Source organism: Leptonychotes weddellii, chromosome 9 (assembly GCF_054177405.1).
Source record: "Leptonychotes weddellii isolate Sample4059 chromosome 9, ASM5417740v2, whole genome shotgun sequence".
Lineage (NCBI taxonomy): Eukaryota > Metazoa > Chordata > Mammalia > Carnivora > Phocidae > Leptonychotes > Leptonychotes weddellii.
The window spans coordinates 19,650,819-19,668,617 of NC_138377.1; the positions used below are offsets into that span (position 1 = coordinate 19,650,819).

Genomic DNA, 17,799 nt, shown 5'->3' on the forward strand with positions numbered 1-17,799 from the left:
GACACTGATTCTGGAGAGCCAAGTTTATTTCAGAAAATACTACAATTTCTCATTGCCTTTATGGAGGATGAGTGATGTAAATCAGAAGGCCTTTATTTTTCTGCATGTCAAGGGGATTGAGTGCAATTTGGAGGTAGTCCCTGAGGCAGAGCTGAAAATTTCAGCATTCTGAAGGGAGATGTGCTTGAAGATTCTGAGAATTTAGGGTGGAAAGAGAAGAATAAGCAAGGTTGGCTAGCATGTGGAGAAAGAGGCGAGACAAAAAAAAAAAGTCTTGGTAGTGATTTGGAAAAGAAAAGAAACATCTAATGGAAGCCTTTAAAGGCTTTGGAGAGATGTGTAATTTAAATCTCCTCCTCCATCTTCGCTACAAAATCTTCAGTAAAATCTGCACTGCTCCTGAGTACTTTGGTGTAGATGGATTCTTTAGAAGAACTGTGAGATAACAGGGGTACCCCTGACACAGAGATAGCACAGAGCTGGTGCATTTGAGAACATCTGGGCCACACTCTGCTTTTTCTGTCCCTTTTACCCTGACATTTATTGTTCTTGGAGGCTTCTATTATGCAGAATAAGCTTCTTTTTTGTAGCTTTTTAAATATCCAGATTTGAATTCACCTTCAAGTTAGGCTCTGTTCCCTGGAACCCCCAATTCTACTTTAAATCGCCTGAGAACATGCGTACTATTTTGTTGTGAGGGTTTAGATGTATATAGTTCAAGGGATTAGGAGGCAAGATCATGGTGATGGTGGTATTGAGAATAGCATTAGTTGCTGCTGGCTATAGAGAAAAGCATAATGTAATGGAATAATGAAAAAAGGTCCATGTAATTTTTGAATTAGATCCACTTGAAGTTGAATCAAGTTTCTGTCATTGTCTGCAATGTGACCTCAATCAACTTATATAACTTCTCTAAAATTTAGGTGTTCTCATCCATAAACCCTTTCTTCACAGGGTTGCAAGTTTGTTACCCATTAGGTAGGCGACACCTAATGGGTATCACGATATCGTTGTAATAGTAGTAGAATGGCAACAGGGTGAAAGAGTCTAGTAGAAATCATCATTGCCTATTAAACCAAAAGATAATTTTTTTCTTGGTTTTAATATTCCTCTTTGCTAAATATTTTGTAGAACACAATTAGTACTATGATATACCAAAAGAAAGATGCACTTTGATAAATGTTTTCTCTTTCATAAGAAAGCAATTGTAATAGTCAACCAAGTCTTCAGGTATTCTTTTTTTTTTTTTTTTTAACCAAAAACACTTTTATTTTAGTCTTCAAAGAACAAACTGTTCTTCTTTTTCCAAGATAATAATGATTAACTTACAAAAATGAGCATTTACAATGCATCTTCAAAACATTTCCCTTTAACGGGAAATTTAGCTTTACAGAATCCAAACATTAAAAGGTTAAACAAAATTTTTCGATCTTGTTGTCATTATAAGAAAAAACAGAGTTAAGTCAAGGAAATCCATTCATACTTCAGGACCTTCTCCTCCAGGAACCAGCATTGTTATATTATTTCCATTGAGCAAAATTTGATCTAATTTAGTGATCCTTCTTCCTTCTGGTGTGATTTCAAATTCAGTGACATCCTCCAGTACCATATTGACAAAGTCATCAAATCCCAAAAGTGTTCCAACAATTTCTTTATCACTCTTCATCACAATGTGAATTCTTGATCCTATACATTTGTCCACAAGCTCTAGAGGCAGCAGCTGCGACGGGTTAGTAGTAGCGTTAGCCGCCATGGCTACGCCGGAAGTCAAGTCTTCAGGTATTCTTTATTTTAATTGTAAATAATCTGATAAGTTTCTAAACATTCAGATTCATAGTAATAATATTGACTGCCTATGTATAAAACTCAATTAAAAAAATTATCATTATTAAACTACTGAGAGGATAAACAACTTGATTTTTTTAGGCACAACCTTTTCGATACTGGTAAATTAAACATTTCCAAAACCAATTATATATATCACCAAATAGAAATGGGGATATGCTACATTTGCAAATGTATTCTTATCTTAAAATTTGTATTATTCAATTAGCACATGAACTTAAAGTATATTAAAGGGGAGGACTACTGAACCATTTATTAGACAAAAAGTATGAAATTACTTATTCTCCCAAGTCAGTTTCAAATGTCTAGTGCATCTGGAGCTAGGAAATGCCAACCAATTTGAAAGGAAATAATCACAATCTCTTTGCCAATATTTTCTGTCTTAATAGAATTAAGGATTATGGCTAACATCTTTCCTTTGGCTGTTGCTGGGCAAAAATTTACCTCCTATAAATCTTGCTTATATAACAAGCATAGTGGTACTTAAGAAATATAATGGATAATAATGGCTGTTTTGTAGAAATATCTTTATTAAAGAAAATGGTAGTTCCAGTATTTAAACATTTATGGAATAACTAAGGGGGTTTAGAGGGGAGGTTATTTTTAAGTTTCTTAATCATGATACTTGTAGAGCATTGGGAATATTGTTCAGCTTTGTTTCTATTAAAGGGATAATCAAAAGCTAAGCATAACTAGTAATCTCTTGAGCAACCAATATGCAATCATTTGGTAAAAAAAAAGAGAGACATTAGAAGGCTTATACAATAAAGAATTTTTTCCAAGTAAATTTTAAAATCACTTTAATAGGGACTAGTTGATAATTAATAGAATCCATTACTAAGAGTGGATGGCCGGATCTAGTACTTTAACAAGCATATTTATTCATCTTCAAAGCCAGGGGAAAATGCTTTTGAAACTAGGTCAAAGGGACAAGTGGTTTTTCTTGGGCTATTATATGATCTAATATTGCTTGACTTCTATACTGTAGGGTAACAGGCGGCAACAACGATATCGTGATTTGTTTACATTTCAAAGAAACACATGAAAGACTTTATTTCATTCTGCAGAGTTGAGAACTTTTGTGATTCCTCTACAGTTGATTTTAGGGCTTTATAAAGATCTTAACAATAGATTTTGTGATTTTTTTTTCAGGTCTTATCTAAAGCAATCTAATTTCATAATCTTCATCTCCATTTCTACTTCCACTTGTACCCCTATCTCTAATTGTATCTCTGTCTATATAATTCAGTCTATAAAATTACAACACTCTAGTAAGATACATTTTAAAATCTGGGTGATATAGCTATGTCTTCCCATGTTTTAATAAATATCAGTTTAGGTTATTTCAGTTTAATGTGCCTAAACTAATAAAGCTACTTTCATGTTTATGCTTGATGTTAGCAGATGCACTTGGCATTTATGGATCATGGCTGATGCTGAATAGCTGCAGATGAACTGTTTCTTTCTCAGTCTTGACACTTCTTATTAAAGTCTAAGAAAATTCTGATTATTTTAGGAGATATGATGAAAGTCATTAACATTATCTCACCTGGGGAAAGAAAGCTGTTTGAGAATCTTCTAGGATAGAATCTTGAAAAATACTGGCCAGTTAGTCTCCATCTATTCTGAAAAATAGTTTTAAAGCAAGAAGATTTTTGTTAATGTCTAAGGAAGAAATTCCTAAGAATAAGGATTTCAAACAGTGACATGACTTACCAAACATAAGCCTGGCATTTTTTTCCCCCTCTCATCCATAGAGAAAAAAGTAATCCACGGGAGCCACTGTGGACATAATGGTTAGAGGTAGAGGACTTCCCTGGAATCCAATGAATCAATCAGATACTTTTTTTTCCCCTCAGTAAATCTTTTTTTTTTTTTTTAATTGGGAAAGTTCAGTATGGACTAAATTTTAAATTAGTTTTAATGTGTGTATGTTAGTCATTTCATGATAAGAAGCAACTTCTGTGAAATAGACCAGTTGAAATGACAACCTTTGCTAGTTTTAGACAAACTTAGGAAGTTGATAGAGTTATTCTTGGTATTTTCTTTCTTTTACTTCCTCTTTCATAAATCCTCTCTCTTTCTGGTAGGCAGCATGGTGTAGTAAGAAAGTATTGGACCTGAAAATGAAATCCAGTTTCCCATATAGCAGTTGTTTATCTGGTCCCAGTTGCTGAACCCGAGTCTCTACTTCCTCATTTCCAAGATTATCAGTCCTGCTTTATGGAGCTGATATGAGCATAACATGACACTTCACAGAATACTTGAAACAGAAGAAATGTTTTCTTTCTTTCCCTCTTAAGATCTCTCCTCTCACAAAAGAAAGTAGTATATCTAAACCATCCTAAGATGTTACTGTCTTAATAAGTTACTCTCTTCCAGGAATATTTGAGTTTAGAAATAGCCTGTGTAGAATTTTAAATAACGTATCATAAGTGAGGAAGGGAGACATTTAAGAGTACAAGGACACTCTCAGTTCCCTCAAATAATGCTACAGAAGTGATCACATACATCATTTACATATAATTCTGGCCAAATTGCTCATGGTATCAGCTAGTTGGCCAAGGATGTTTGGCTTCATGACTTTGATGTAAAGACCATTTATATGACATTTTAAAATGATGACATACTATGAAATATTATTCAGTCCTTAAAAAGGTACACAATTCTAACACATGCAACAAGATGGATGAATCTTGTTGAAGTGAAGTAAGTCACACACAAAAGGACAAATTTTGTAATCTTCATCTCCATTTCTATTTCCACTTGTACCCCTAAGTTAAGTGAAGTAAGTCAGACACAAAAGGACAAATTTGGTATGATTACAATTATATGAGATACCTAGAATAGTCAAATTCATAGGGATAGAATAGTAGTTTTCAGGGCTGGGGGAAAAGGGAAATGGAAAGTTACAGTTTAATGGACAGAGAGTTTAAGTTTGGGATGGTGAAAAAATTCTGGAGATAGGTAGTGGTGATGATTGCATAACAATGTGAATGTACTTAATGCCACTGAACTGTACACTTAAAAATGGTTAAATTCAGTTAATTTTGCATTATGTATCTATGCCACAATAACAAAGGTAAAATTCTTAATACAAAATAATGATATAATGTAAATGCTGAAAAGTACACGGATTCAAAAACAATGTCACAGGCTGGGAAAAAATATTTGAAAAGGACTATTACCACAATATACAAAGAACTCTTATTTTTTTTTAGAGAGTTTATTCATTTATTTGAGAGAGAGAGAGCTTGAGCAGGGTGGAGGGGTAGGATGGGCAGAAGGAGAGCAAGAAACAGACTCCCTGTTGAGCAGGGAGCCCGATCCCAGATCTCAGGACCCTGAGATCATGACCTGAGCCGAAGGCAGACACTTTACCAACTGAGTCACCCAGGTGCCCCTAAAAAGAACTCTTAAAACTCAAGAATAAGAGAATGAACAATTCAATTAAAAAAAAAATGGGCCGGGGCACCTGGGTGGCTCAGTTGGTTAGGCGACTGCCTTCGGCTCGGGTCATGATCCTGGAGTCCTGGGATCGAGTCCCACGTCGGACTCCCTGCTCAGCGAGGAGCCTGCTTCTCCCTCTGACCCTCCCCCCTCTCATGTACTCTCTCTCATTCTCGCTCTCTCAAATAAATAAAAAAGTCTTTAAAAAAAAAAAACATTTCTTAAAAAAAAAAAAAATGGGCCAAAGACTTTGAAAGACATCTCACCAAAGAAGAAATACAGATGACAAATAGCATATGAAAAGATGCTCCACATCATATGTCATTAGGGGCATGCAAATTAAAACAAAAATGAGATATCACTACACCCCTATTAGAATGGTCAAAATCCAGAACTCTGACACCAAATGTTAGCAAGGATGTGGATCAACAAGAGCTCTCATTCGTTGCTGGTGTGTATGCAAAGTGGTACAGCCACTATGAAAGACAATTTGACCATTTCTTATAAAGATAAAACTACTCTTGCCATATGATCCAGCAACCATGCTTTTTGGTATTTACTCAAAGGAGCTGAAAACTTATATCCACACAAAAACCAGGACATGGATGCATAGAGTAGCTATATTCTTAATTGCCAAAACTTAGAAGAAATGAAGATGTCCTTCAGTAGGTGAATGGATAAATTGTATTAAACCTAGACAATGGAATATTATTCAGTGCTGCAAAGAAATGAGCTGTCGAGCCACGAAAAGGCAGAGACCCCTTAACCAAAAGTGAACCCTAATGTAAAGTATGGACTTGGGATAATAACAATATGTCAATGTAGGTTCATCAATTATAACAAATTTACCACTCTGGTGAGGGATGTTAATAGGGGAGGCTCTTCAGGGGGATATGTGGGGTCAGGGATTGTATGGTAAATCTCTGTACCTTCCCCTCAATTTTTCTGTGAAACTAAAACTGCTCTAAAAAAATGTCTATTTTAAAAAATGTACACAGAGCATGATTAAATAGCTTGGTGGATTTTAATAAACTTGAACTTAATTTTTGTAACCAACACTCAAATCAAGAAATAGAACAATACTGGCATACCAGGAACCCCCGTGTAGCTCTTTCTAACCACCTGCCATGACTAACCACTATCTCAACTTCTAACAATATAGATTAGATTCCCCCCTCTTTTTTTTTTTTTTACTGGATACAAATGGAATAATACAGTATATACTCTTGTATCTGGCGTCTTTCACTAACCTGTTTTGTTTGTAAGAGACCATCGATATAGTTGCCTGTAGTTGTAGATTGTTTATTTTCATTGTCACATAGTATTTCATTGTGAAAATATCCTGTAATTTATTGATTCACTCCACTACTGATGTATTTTTGAGAAGTATCTTGTTTTGGACAATTATGAAGTGTGCTTCTGTGAATATTGTACTGCATTTTTTTTGTGAACATATGGTACATTTCTGTTGAGTTTATACCTGGGAGTAGAATTGCTAGGTCATAAGGTATGTAGATATTGTTAAGCAATTTTCCAAAGCAGTTGTATCCATTTACACACCACGAGCAGTGCATGTGAGTTCTGATTTGCTCTTCATCCTTAACTTGCCTCACCAATTTTGTTTTTTTCTATCTTTTTATTTTAGCTCTTCTGGAGGGTAGCCATATAAATTCATATCATTTTTAAAATGACTTCTTAATTGCCTCTATTATACATACCTAGATATCTCTGCTTTTGGTTAAGTTGATGCTCTGGTTAAAAAAACAACAAACTCCTTTCATTCTTTTACCTTACATCTAAATTCTTATTTCACATCATCTATTCATAAATAAAACAGTGGATTTTTGGTCTAGGTTCTACTTTTGTTTTCTTGGCAAACACTTCAAAAGGCAACTATAGCATCAAGATTCCAGTGTCCTGGTATGAATAAATTAAAACAGTTGTCTCTGCAGAGTTAAAAATCTGGCTAAATGCTTTTGAAATATTTTGACAACTGTTCTACTGTTGTAAATAATTTGGGCAGCCTGTTTTTATAGAGAACAGAAATCAAAATAATCTGAGATCTCAAATGGGTATAATTACTGATATTGACTAATAAAAGTTAATTATTTAGGAGTATCCAGGATATGTAGAAAAATTGGGCCTTTTACCTAGCAGCTAAATAGGAATGACATTAAATCATACTAACTCAGATTAATTGAGACATAGTCATAGAAATATTAAATTTGATTCATATGTATATTTAATTGAAGTACATTGATATAAAATATTAATTTCAGGTATACAACATAGTGATTCAACAATTATAAACATTATGAAATGCTCACCATGATAATGGTAGTCATAATCTGTCACCATCCAAAGATATTATAGTATTATTAACTGTATTCCCTATGCTGAACTTTTCATCTCCATGACTTACTTGTTTTATAATTGGAAGTTTGTACTACTTAATCCCCCCAATTGGTAACTAAAGTGTTTGTCAGAGGCCATTGAGGAATTTGCTAAATTCCTAAAAAGTGAATGGATAAGAAGAATTCATAATATATTACTTAAGGATTGATAAAAAATTAGGTACTCAAAATTTTTCTAGTCAGTTAAACATAAACTTTGCAGTACCATATATATTTGCTATTTCATTAATATACCATTTTTCTTTTAGCCTTTTTCTGATCTATCACAAATTCAAACTGAGTAGATTATGAATTAACAAAGTGTTTTTGTAATACTCTGATCTTCAGGGATTCCCAAGATTAAAATTACATCCAAACAAAGCAATTATTTGTATATCAGATTATTTATATAGATTGATAACATGTGCACACAGTTTCTAAAAATCAATGAACCAGCATTATGCATTGCTATAACTGCAAAAAAGTATTATACTATTAATAATATATTTCTAGATACTCAAACGTTACAAAATCCATTCAGGTCTGTCAGTCTTGTTGTGTTTATCTTCAGCTGTCACTTAAGGGGTAAGCAGTTTAAAGGCTGAAGATGCATTTTCATGTTTACACTAGAATTCAGCCCCAGAGCCATACCACTCTAGGATGGCTGAATCTCTCTGATTTTGAAAGAAGAGCCATCATGACTCTTCTTATTTAGCTATCCTTGAGGGGCATATAAGGATGCCCTTGAAGGGGCGCCTGGGTGGCTCAGTTGGTTAAGCGACTGCTTTCGGCTCGGGTCATGATCCTGGAGTCCCTGGATCGAGTCCCTGGATCGAGTCCCGCATCGGGCTCCCTGCTCGGCGGGGAGCCTGCTTCTCCCTCTGACCCTCCCCCCTCTCATGTGCTCTCTCTCTCTCATTCTCTGTCTCAAATAAATAAATAAAATCTTTAAAAAAAAAAAAAGGATGCCCTTGAAGTATTAAATTAGATGGGTTCATCCCTATGCTAGTGTTATTGGGGGTTTGCCAAAGGAATATAATACTTAGTTGGTACTTCAAAAGGCTTGTGTGCCAGTTGAAAAATTACACTTTATAGTTTTTAAATAAGCAAGTAGAGTTCCAATGCTCCCTGCCATTCCATTCACCACAAAACTGCCAGAAGTGATCTTCAGTTGCAATTTTTATTGGTTAGTAAGGTCATTCTTGTCATTCTTTACTGTGATTTTTTTTGAAACTCCTTCCTATCCTTAACACAATTCTAGGAGATCTGCTCTTTATTTTTTATTTCACTCTCTGTATGTAATTTTCTGATTTCCATATATCATCCATTGACTTATGTTATACTTGGAGAATGCCATTTCTCTTCCTAGAAGATATAGTATGCTAGAATATAATCTTCACAGGGACAGGGAATTTTGTCTATTTTTTTTTTTTGTCACTACTATATCCCCAGTGTCTAGAATAATACCTGCACATGCTACTTTCTTTTTGGACTATTCAGTGTTCAACAAAAACTATATTGCTGTTTTATACCTCTAAGCCTTTTGATATTCTTCACACTCTCAATAATAACCTCATCCTTCTTCATTGCTCGATAAAGATAGGTTTCAAGTGTCATCTCCTCTGAGTAGCCATCTGAATCTTTGTCAGGCAGGTAATTGTCCTCTTACCTTGCTTCCACAGAGTATTGTAATATACCTGGACTCCGTTATTTACTTAGACCTCCCCAAACCCTGTGCCCTCCTTAATGTAGGAGCCATATTTTATTCATATAATTCTTCTTTTTCTACTCCTATCAGTTAATTATTACGTTTTATGAATTCAGCTTCTAAAATATTTGAGAGTACCAGGCTTAGCATCTGACCTTTGTTAGCCTAACTAGATGTACTTGTTGAGTACATGGATGAATGGATACATAAACAATTGAACTTTAGTCAGTTTATGAGAGATTTTTGATTGTTCATATACTTTTATTAACAGTTCATAAGAGATCACGAAATAATAGTCCTCAACTATCTATGCATCTGGGTACTAAAATTAAACTAGAGTATATAAGCATTTCCTGGCATTTATTCCTGCCTTTCTTTGTGGTTACATCATGTTTTCTGTGGCATGGAAACAAAATGACAGCCGTTTTGAAACTCACTCTGAGCTGGTGCCATTTATATTCAGTCGGTGTGGGTCAATTACCAATGTTTTTTGCTAACAGGATTGTTTAGGGAAACAATGAGAGAAGAAATGTGTTAAGATTTGAAGAATATTGAGTCATACACTTAATTTTTAGTTAATTTCTCTGAGGGAAAATCATAAAACAGAAAGTGATAATATAAGAACAGTTCAGTGAAATAGTTTGTAAATGATGGCATGAAAAACTTGACTTTATTTATTTTTCCTTGGTAAGTAATAATATTTGGAATCATGGATGTCTTTCACTGTGATCCATCTTTACATTCTAGAAAAGTCATTTATATGCTGATGAATTTAATACCTTTTGCCCTCATTTTTAGATGAACATCATTGGGTTACTTGCAAGTTTGCAAGAAAAATTAAACTTCTGAAATACTCCATTCAGGAATAGAAATTGGGTGTTTTATTATATTTTCCTCTAACGGATAAAAAACTACAAAAGATGCATTTTTATCTATGGGAATATTGTTTTTATATCTAAAATGTTTTTTACTATTGCTTGGAAGCTATAATAAAGATTTTATCTCTCCCTGTGTTCACAAATGCTTGTGTGTATATATCTGCAGCAAGATAAACACTTTGCAAGACTTATATGTCTATTAATTTCTTTTTTGTTCTGGGATTGGGATTCACAATCAAGTACTGAGAAGAAGTGGAACCATGTAGTATAATGGAAAGAGAATTTCCTCTTGACCTTGGCTCTAGTCTTACCTCTGTCTTTACCAGTAAAATTATGTTGCTTAGAGCAAGTCACTTAGTATCTGTGAACCTTATTTTCTTACCTGTATAAATGATTCAATTGAACAACATAGTTTCTTTTTTTTTTTTTTTTTAAAGATTTTATTTATTTATTTGAGAGAGAGAGAATGAGAGACAGAGAGCATGAGAGGGAGGAGGGTCAGAGGGAGAAACAGACTCCCTGCCGAGCAGGGAGCCCGATGCGGGACTCGATCCTGGGACTCCAGGATCATGACCTGAGCCGAAGGCAGTCGCTTAACCAACTGAGCCACTCAGGCGCCCTGAACAACATAGTTTCTAAGATCACTTTATTTTTAAAATTCTTTGATGAAAGATGAAAATTCGGTTACTACAGGGATGTTGATAGGAAGATTTATTTCAAGCATAGAGTAGGAATTTAACACATTGAGTGTATATTCATTCCATGAGGGAATACTGTGTGATGAGTAATTTTAATGTGTCAGTTTGACTGGGCCAAAGAGTGCCCAGACATTTGGTCAAATATTATTCTGAGTGTGTCTGTGAGGGTGTTTCTGGATGAGATTAACATTTGAATTGGTAGACTGCTGTCCCTAATGTGGACAGACCTAATCCAATCAGTTGAAGACTTGACTAGAACAAAAAGGCTGAGTAAGAGGGAACGCCTCCCGGCTGAGGGGCTTGAGCTGGACGTGGGTCTTTTCTCACCTGAAACATCAGCTCTTCTTGGGTTTCCAGCCTGCCAACATTTGGACTGGGGCTTATACCACTGGATTTCCTAATTCTCAAGCCTTTCGAGGCTGGAGTCATGCATTGGCTCTCAAGGGCCTCTAGCTTGCCAACTGCAAAGCTCAGGGCTTCTTAGTCTCCATAATTGCATGACCTAATTCCCTATAATATCTCTTAGTTCATCCATCCATTCACCCATCCATCCATCCTGTTTGTTTCTTTGGAAAATTCTAATACATCTTACCTTCCTTCTCCACCTGTATCCAATTACACATCATGGCATACATGGCCAAGCCCAAGGTCAATAGATAAGGAAGAGTACTCTGCCTTCTAGGAGCATGGCAGGAGTGAGAAGCAGATAAATATTCATGAACAAATAGAACAATCTACTACAAGATGTAAAACGTGGCACAGAGTATAAATATATTGTTTGGTAATTGGACTATAACAGCAATAATAATTACAATGGCTAAATTATACAGAAACAGAGGTAATGGAGTAATTTTATTCTTGCAGGGGAATGTAGGATAGCATTACAAAGGGATATTGGGCCATTTGCTCAGGGAAGAAAGAGAGGAAGGGCACTCTAGGTGGAAAGAACATAATGGGCAAGACACAGTGATATAGAAAGGCACTAGGCCTTAGCCAGAGGCTAAGTAGATGGGCAGTTTATAACCATTTCTGGAAGTAATGTCTAATGTCTAATGTCTCACCAATTATAACTTATGATAACTTCAGCTGCAAGTAACAAAATATTTAATTAAAAGTAGTTTAAAGAACAAATGAAAACATGCATTATATCATTACACAAGAAATTTTAAGGTGGTGAATTTTAGGATTCATTATTAGAAGGATGTGTGCACTGACATAGAGTTTTACTTTTCCATCCTGCCACCCTTGGTGTGATGGTCTTGTTTTTAGGTCACTTCTCTCGTCTCATTGGCTAGAATTAGTTCAGATGTCTACTCCTAAATAATTACTGGTAAAATGAAATGGAATTGCTCTGACTAATTTGGAACAATAATGTCTGAGGAGGTTCTTATCTTCTCTGAACACATTTCTTTTCCTAGAAGAATAAAAGGATGGTTCTCATAGCAAAAAAAGAGGGTAACACCAGTGGTGTCTACTATGCACAGAAACAAGATTTATGTTTTCTATTCAAGACTAAACATTTGAGATGGGTGACCATCTCAGTAAATATCTTGATTTTAGTTATTTATATAAATTGCATCTTTGGGTGACTTCTGCACTAAATTATAGTTGAGAATTGAGAAAAATGGACATTCAGATATGGGGCCAATAGATTTTTTTTTTTTTTAGTAGACTATCTGGATGTGTTGGTAACAAAGAGATAAAATATTGGGTCCTGGGTTATGGTATGGCCTCTACTTTTACCTTCAAAACCTCTGTGAGGTTTGGCAAGTCTATGATCTGGTTTATAATATAATAAACTAAAGCAAACTTCGCTGGGAAAATGTTATGTTACCTGTTTCCATTTTCTAATAATCACATAGAATAAATCTCTTACCCTATTATTTTTTCTTTTCTTTATTGATGTACTCTGGCAAACTTCACCAATATTGACAACTGTCTTAATTAGTTGAGTCTGCTATCACAAAAATATCATAGACTGGGTGGCTTAAATAACAGATGTTTCTCACAGTTCTGGATGTTGGGAAGTATAAGATCAAGACACCAATCAATTCAATGTCTGGCAAGGACCCACTTCTTGGTTCATAGATGTTGTCCCTGGCTGTTTTCACTCTCTGTACTCTTTATGTACTCATAGGACACCAATCCCATCATGAGAGCTCCACCCGCATGATCTTATCTACACCTAATTATTTCCTAAAGGCCCCACTTCCCAATATGATCACATTGGGGATTAGGCTTCAACATATAAATGGGGGAAGAGGCAAAAGCATTCAGTTTATAGCAACAATTTAATAATTTCCTTTTAAAAATCCCTTATTTTATATAAACCTAAAGGACAGCATCCTCCTTTGAAATGCATTCATCTTTGTGCCATTACAGAGGCCAATTTGAACATTTGGTCAATTGTAGCTTTCTTGAATGGGGTGCTGATTCCCAAGTGTAACTTTGTAGTGAATATTAAATGCCGACAAGATGACATGCGTCAACACATACACTCACACTCAGTATTAGAATTTTCAACATGTTAAAGCTTAATTTATTCACAATGAAAAAAATAAAATTCTGGAACAAAAGGTGGAAATTCATCTATTTTCCTCTCTTGATCCATATTCTTATATTCAGACAGCATGGTTCTGTGACTCATTGGGCTAATCCCTTGTTTATGACATATTTTAATGCCCACACATTTTTAGTTATCATGACTTTCTTTTGTTCATATGTTTGAGTCAATTATGTTAGCTATTCATCAGTGTATTAGACAAGTCTCTACCACTTTATTCCTCAGTGTCTCTCATTATAAGCTTTTTGGCCCCCCACCCCTCCTGCCTGATAGAATTTAAATCACAAAATGGAGCAGAAAGGAAGAACTCAGGATGCACAGGCTTTATGGGAAAGATTAATCATTAGAGAAGATATGGAAAATACATGAAAATAATGAGGAAAAAGAGACCAAAATGGCTGTTTAGTGGGCAGATTCCCTGAGGAAAAGGCCTTTGTAACCACAGCGATGTAATGGAGAAAGAGTTTAAATAACACAGGTGGCATTTGCTGCATTTTTCTGGTTTGAATTGGTAATTTTAATTTTTAAAACACTGAATGAAGAAAACTTTCTCTTAAATATTTATGTCAGGATGGTATGGCCTCTCTCGTAATATTGCCTGCTGAAAGAAAGCCAATTAACAAACGAATGGACACAAAAGTTTTTAGATTCATTTCAACAACTTAGCAGCATATTCCCACGGTATCGAAAAAATTCCACGAATGGAACATGTTTAAAAGAGATGGAAGAATCTCTAGGAGTGAAGACCTACTAAGAATTAGGCATTATGCTAGGCAACTTCCATTCATCATGTCCTGCAGTCTTCCCAACAGCCCTGAGAAATTTGCCTATGCATTTTACGTAGGAATGAATTTAACCTCACAGAGTTCCAGTAACCCACACTTTTCAAATAGAGAACTAGGACTTGAACCCACTTCTCTCTCACTTCAAAGCCTTTCCGAGTCATTCTATACCATGTGTTTAAAAGACTAGATGAAGAATGAAGGGGGGAAATCGGAGGGGGAGATGACCCATGAGAGACTATGGACTCTGAAAAACAGGCTGAGGGTTCTAGCGGGGAGTGGGGTGGGAGGATGGGTTAGCCTGGTCATGGGTATTAAAGAGGCACGTTCTGCATGGAGCACTGGGTGTTATACGCAAACAATGAATCATGGAACACTCCATCAAAAACTAATGATGTAATGTATGGTGATTAACATAACATAATAAAAAAGTAAAAAATATATATATATAAAATACGGGGATTAAAAGACTAGATGAGATTTTTTTTTTTTTAAGTTTAGAGAGCATTAAAATGAGTGCCTAAGTAAATGTATCAAATTTTTATACACTAATTTAAGAAAAACTATGCTTATTACTTTTATTTATAACTTTTTGTTTTTGCCATCTTGTTTGGTTCTGCTGGAAGCAGAAATTGTTATGTAGTTTTAACTTCAGGGTTTGTAGTTTGTTTTTTAATCAATGTAGATTATACTGTTAGTGGAAAGGCAAATTGGTACACTTTCATGGCACAAGTTACAATATATATCACATGTCTTAAAAATGTTTATATCCTTCAACCTAATAATTCTTCTTCCATGTACTTAGTTTAAAGAAATAATCTGATATATTCCCAAAATTATGTCAAGGATGCTTATTGCAATATTACTATAATTGCAACCAATTGAAATGACCAACAAGGAGTTATTGATTGAATAATTTAGAGTATAACCATAAAAGGAGATTCTATGTAGTTATTAAAAATGATAATTTAGAAGAGTAATAATTTAGGTAAGTGTTAATTAAGTGAAAGTCTTATAAAACCATATATAAAGATAATTCCAATTTTATTTAAGTTTATATAAATATATCCATGAAAAATATAAGCATGCACGTCAAAAGGTTAGCAGTTATCTAGGTAGACATATTATGGAAGACTTAAAATTTTTCCTTAATTTTGTCTATAGTTCCAAAGTTTATAATATAACTTATATGTTTCCCAAAGTTTATAAATTCCCGTTCCTTTGTAGTCTAAATAAGTAATATAAAATGTTAAGATTGCAGATTTTTAAAGAAATGTTTTCTCATTTAAAATCAATAAATGAGGGGCTCCTGGGTGGCTCAGTCGGTTAAGTGTCTGCCTTCAGCTCAGATCATGATTCCAGGGTCCTGGGGTTGAGCCCCACATTGGGGTCCATGCTCTGTAGGGAGTCTGCTTCTCTTTCAGGCTCTCCCTCTGTAGCTCCCCCTGCTTGTGTTCTCTCTCTCTCTCTCTCAAGTAAATAAATAAAAATCTTTAAAAAAAAAAAAAGTAAAATCAACAAATGAGTTACACAAGGAATTGAATCCTTGGGCATTTTTCAGCTTATCTTTTCCAACCTCTTTTTACTTTGGACTAGATATTGTAATACGTATGTTCTCATGATTTTTTTTTTTTTGGCTCAATTGTTTTGCCATAATTTGTATCAGATTTCCAAATAAACCATGAAAGGAACTCATTCATTCCTTAGACACGTTTGAAGGAAGCTTCCTGACATAAAGGGAACAGGAAAAATGAGCCAAGGGTACCTTTCTCTAAGAAAACCCCAAGTGTGATTTTTAAAAAGCTTTAAAAAAAAAAATTGGAGGTACTACTCTGTTCGTGGTTGATGGCGTTTGAGGCAGTCCACAAGCACTGTGTTTCTTGACTGTACATCAGACTACTCCCTCCTCACCCCCAACCCTACCCTGTGTGTTATTATTCTTGGAATTGTAAAGCATCTTCTAACTGATGGGTACATTTCATGTAATAGTTTTATAATTGTAATTTCATTTTAATTTTCATTTTTCAATAGTTTTGTAAATGTAATTTCATTTCATCCCTTCTAAAATACTTTTTTATTAGAAAATATTTTAAATATGCAAAAATATACACCTACCACCTACTCTACTCATACACCATCAACTAGAAATATATATACGAAATCCCAAGATAGGTGCAATTCTGGCTGCAATGTCAACATTCCAAACAGGAAGTTGAATTTGTAGAGCTGGAGATATTTAAATAACCATTTAAATAACCAATGGATGCAAAGCCTTTGCATTTCTTTGGTATAGTAGTAGGATCAGGAAAGCCCTTCCCCTCCTCAGTTCTGCATTCTCTCTTGCAGGGAAGAGGTATGGAGGCAACTTAGAATATTATTCATGTAATTTGTCTAGAATCTAGTTAGAATCTTCTTGATGAATTGTCCCCTTAGTGAAGTATTCAGTCTGATATGGTCTCTAAGGTTTGTTTCTGTTACTTATTGGTGGCTGTTGATTTCATAAGCACCAGAAACAGTTTCAGAAGGTTGCTGGGTAGCTTCCAGATCCTACCAGCCACTGTGTTTTCAGAAGTGGTGCTGTGAGGGTACACTTTCCACCAGACTCCAGATGGAACAGAGCCCATTTACCTGGGCTTTCCTACTTCTCATGTAGGGACAGAAGCACCAAAGTGGTCATGAAGCATCTGGCCATCACAAACATTACATATTACAGTAGGGAGATGAAAGAACATGTCTCTTTGTTTTGGATTCTCCACCTTAAAAGCCCAGTCGATTTATAAACAATGGTTACAAATGAATATATGCATTTTTTTTTTTTTTTAAGAAACACCTTAAATGATGAATGCCTTCATAACTGTTGGTAATGATATAACCCAAACAACATGAGTTCATTCCCTCCTTGGTGAGTCACAGGTATACCAGATGGAGTTGTCACACAAAGTAAACATTGTTTGCAGCAAATATAAGGAGATCACAGGGAAGAACTTCCAAAGCCATGACTCCCCAAGCAAGAGTGAATGGGTTCCTTTTATTTAGGGTTAGGATGAATTTTTAGATAGAGAAGCCTTGTCATCTGTGTAGAGATGGGCATAAGGCCATGCATGCACCTTAAGGAAACATGCCTTTACATACATTATATGTTAGGTAAATGAGGCTTGTGCCCCTCCTTGGGTGGAGATTTTAGTATTAAAATGAGGTAAATATAGTTGTCGGTCATTCTAGAGGTCAGTCTAATGGTCCATCTGTGCAGACACGAGTCAGGGGGCTACATTCTAACTGGTCTGGGTGGTCTGGACTGGCTGGAGGTCTTGTCAGGGCAGACACTATCACTTGAGGGGTGGTTTCAGTTTCCATTGGCCTGAGCTAAGAGATAAGCTGGAAAAAAGAGCTTCAGGAAAAATGGGGGACAAAAGTCAGTGAGTACTAGTAGGTGAGCAGCAAAGGTCAGGTCTTGGGGTCTAGCTGGTGACAATAACAGATGT

General features: G+C 35.3%; 1 protein-coding gene across 1 annotated transcript; it reads right to left on the reverse strand.

The window, feature by feature from the left end:
• Positions 1-1,314: 1,314 nt before the first annotated feature.
• Positions 1,315-1,762, reverse strand: LOC102740675 (U6 snRNA-associated Sm-like protein LSm5). The gene has a single exon (XM_031028188.2). It carries the CDS (start codon positions 1,751-1,753, stop codon positions 1,478-1,480), a length of 276 nt encoding a protein of 91 aa, XP_030884048.1. The 5' UTR covers positions 1,754-1,762; the 3' UTR covers positions 1,315-1,477.
• Between the last annotated feature and the right edge of the window lie 16,037 nt (positions 1,763-17,799).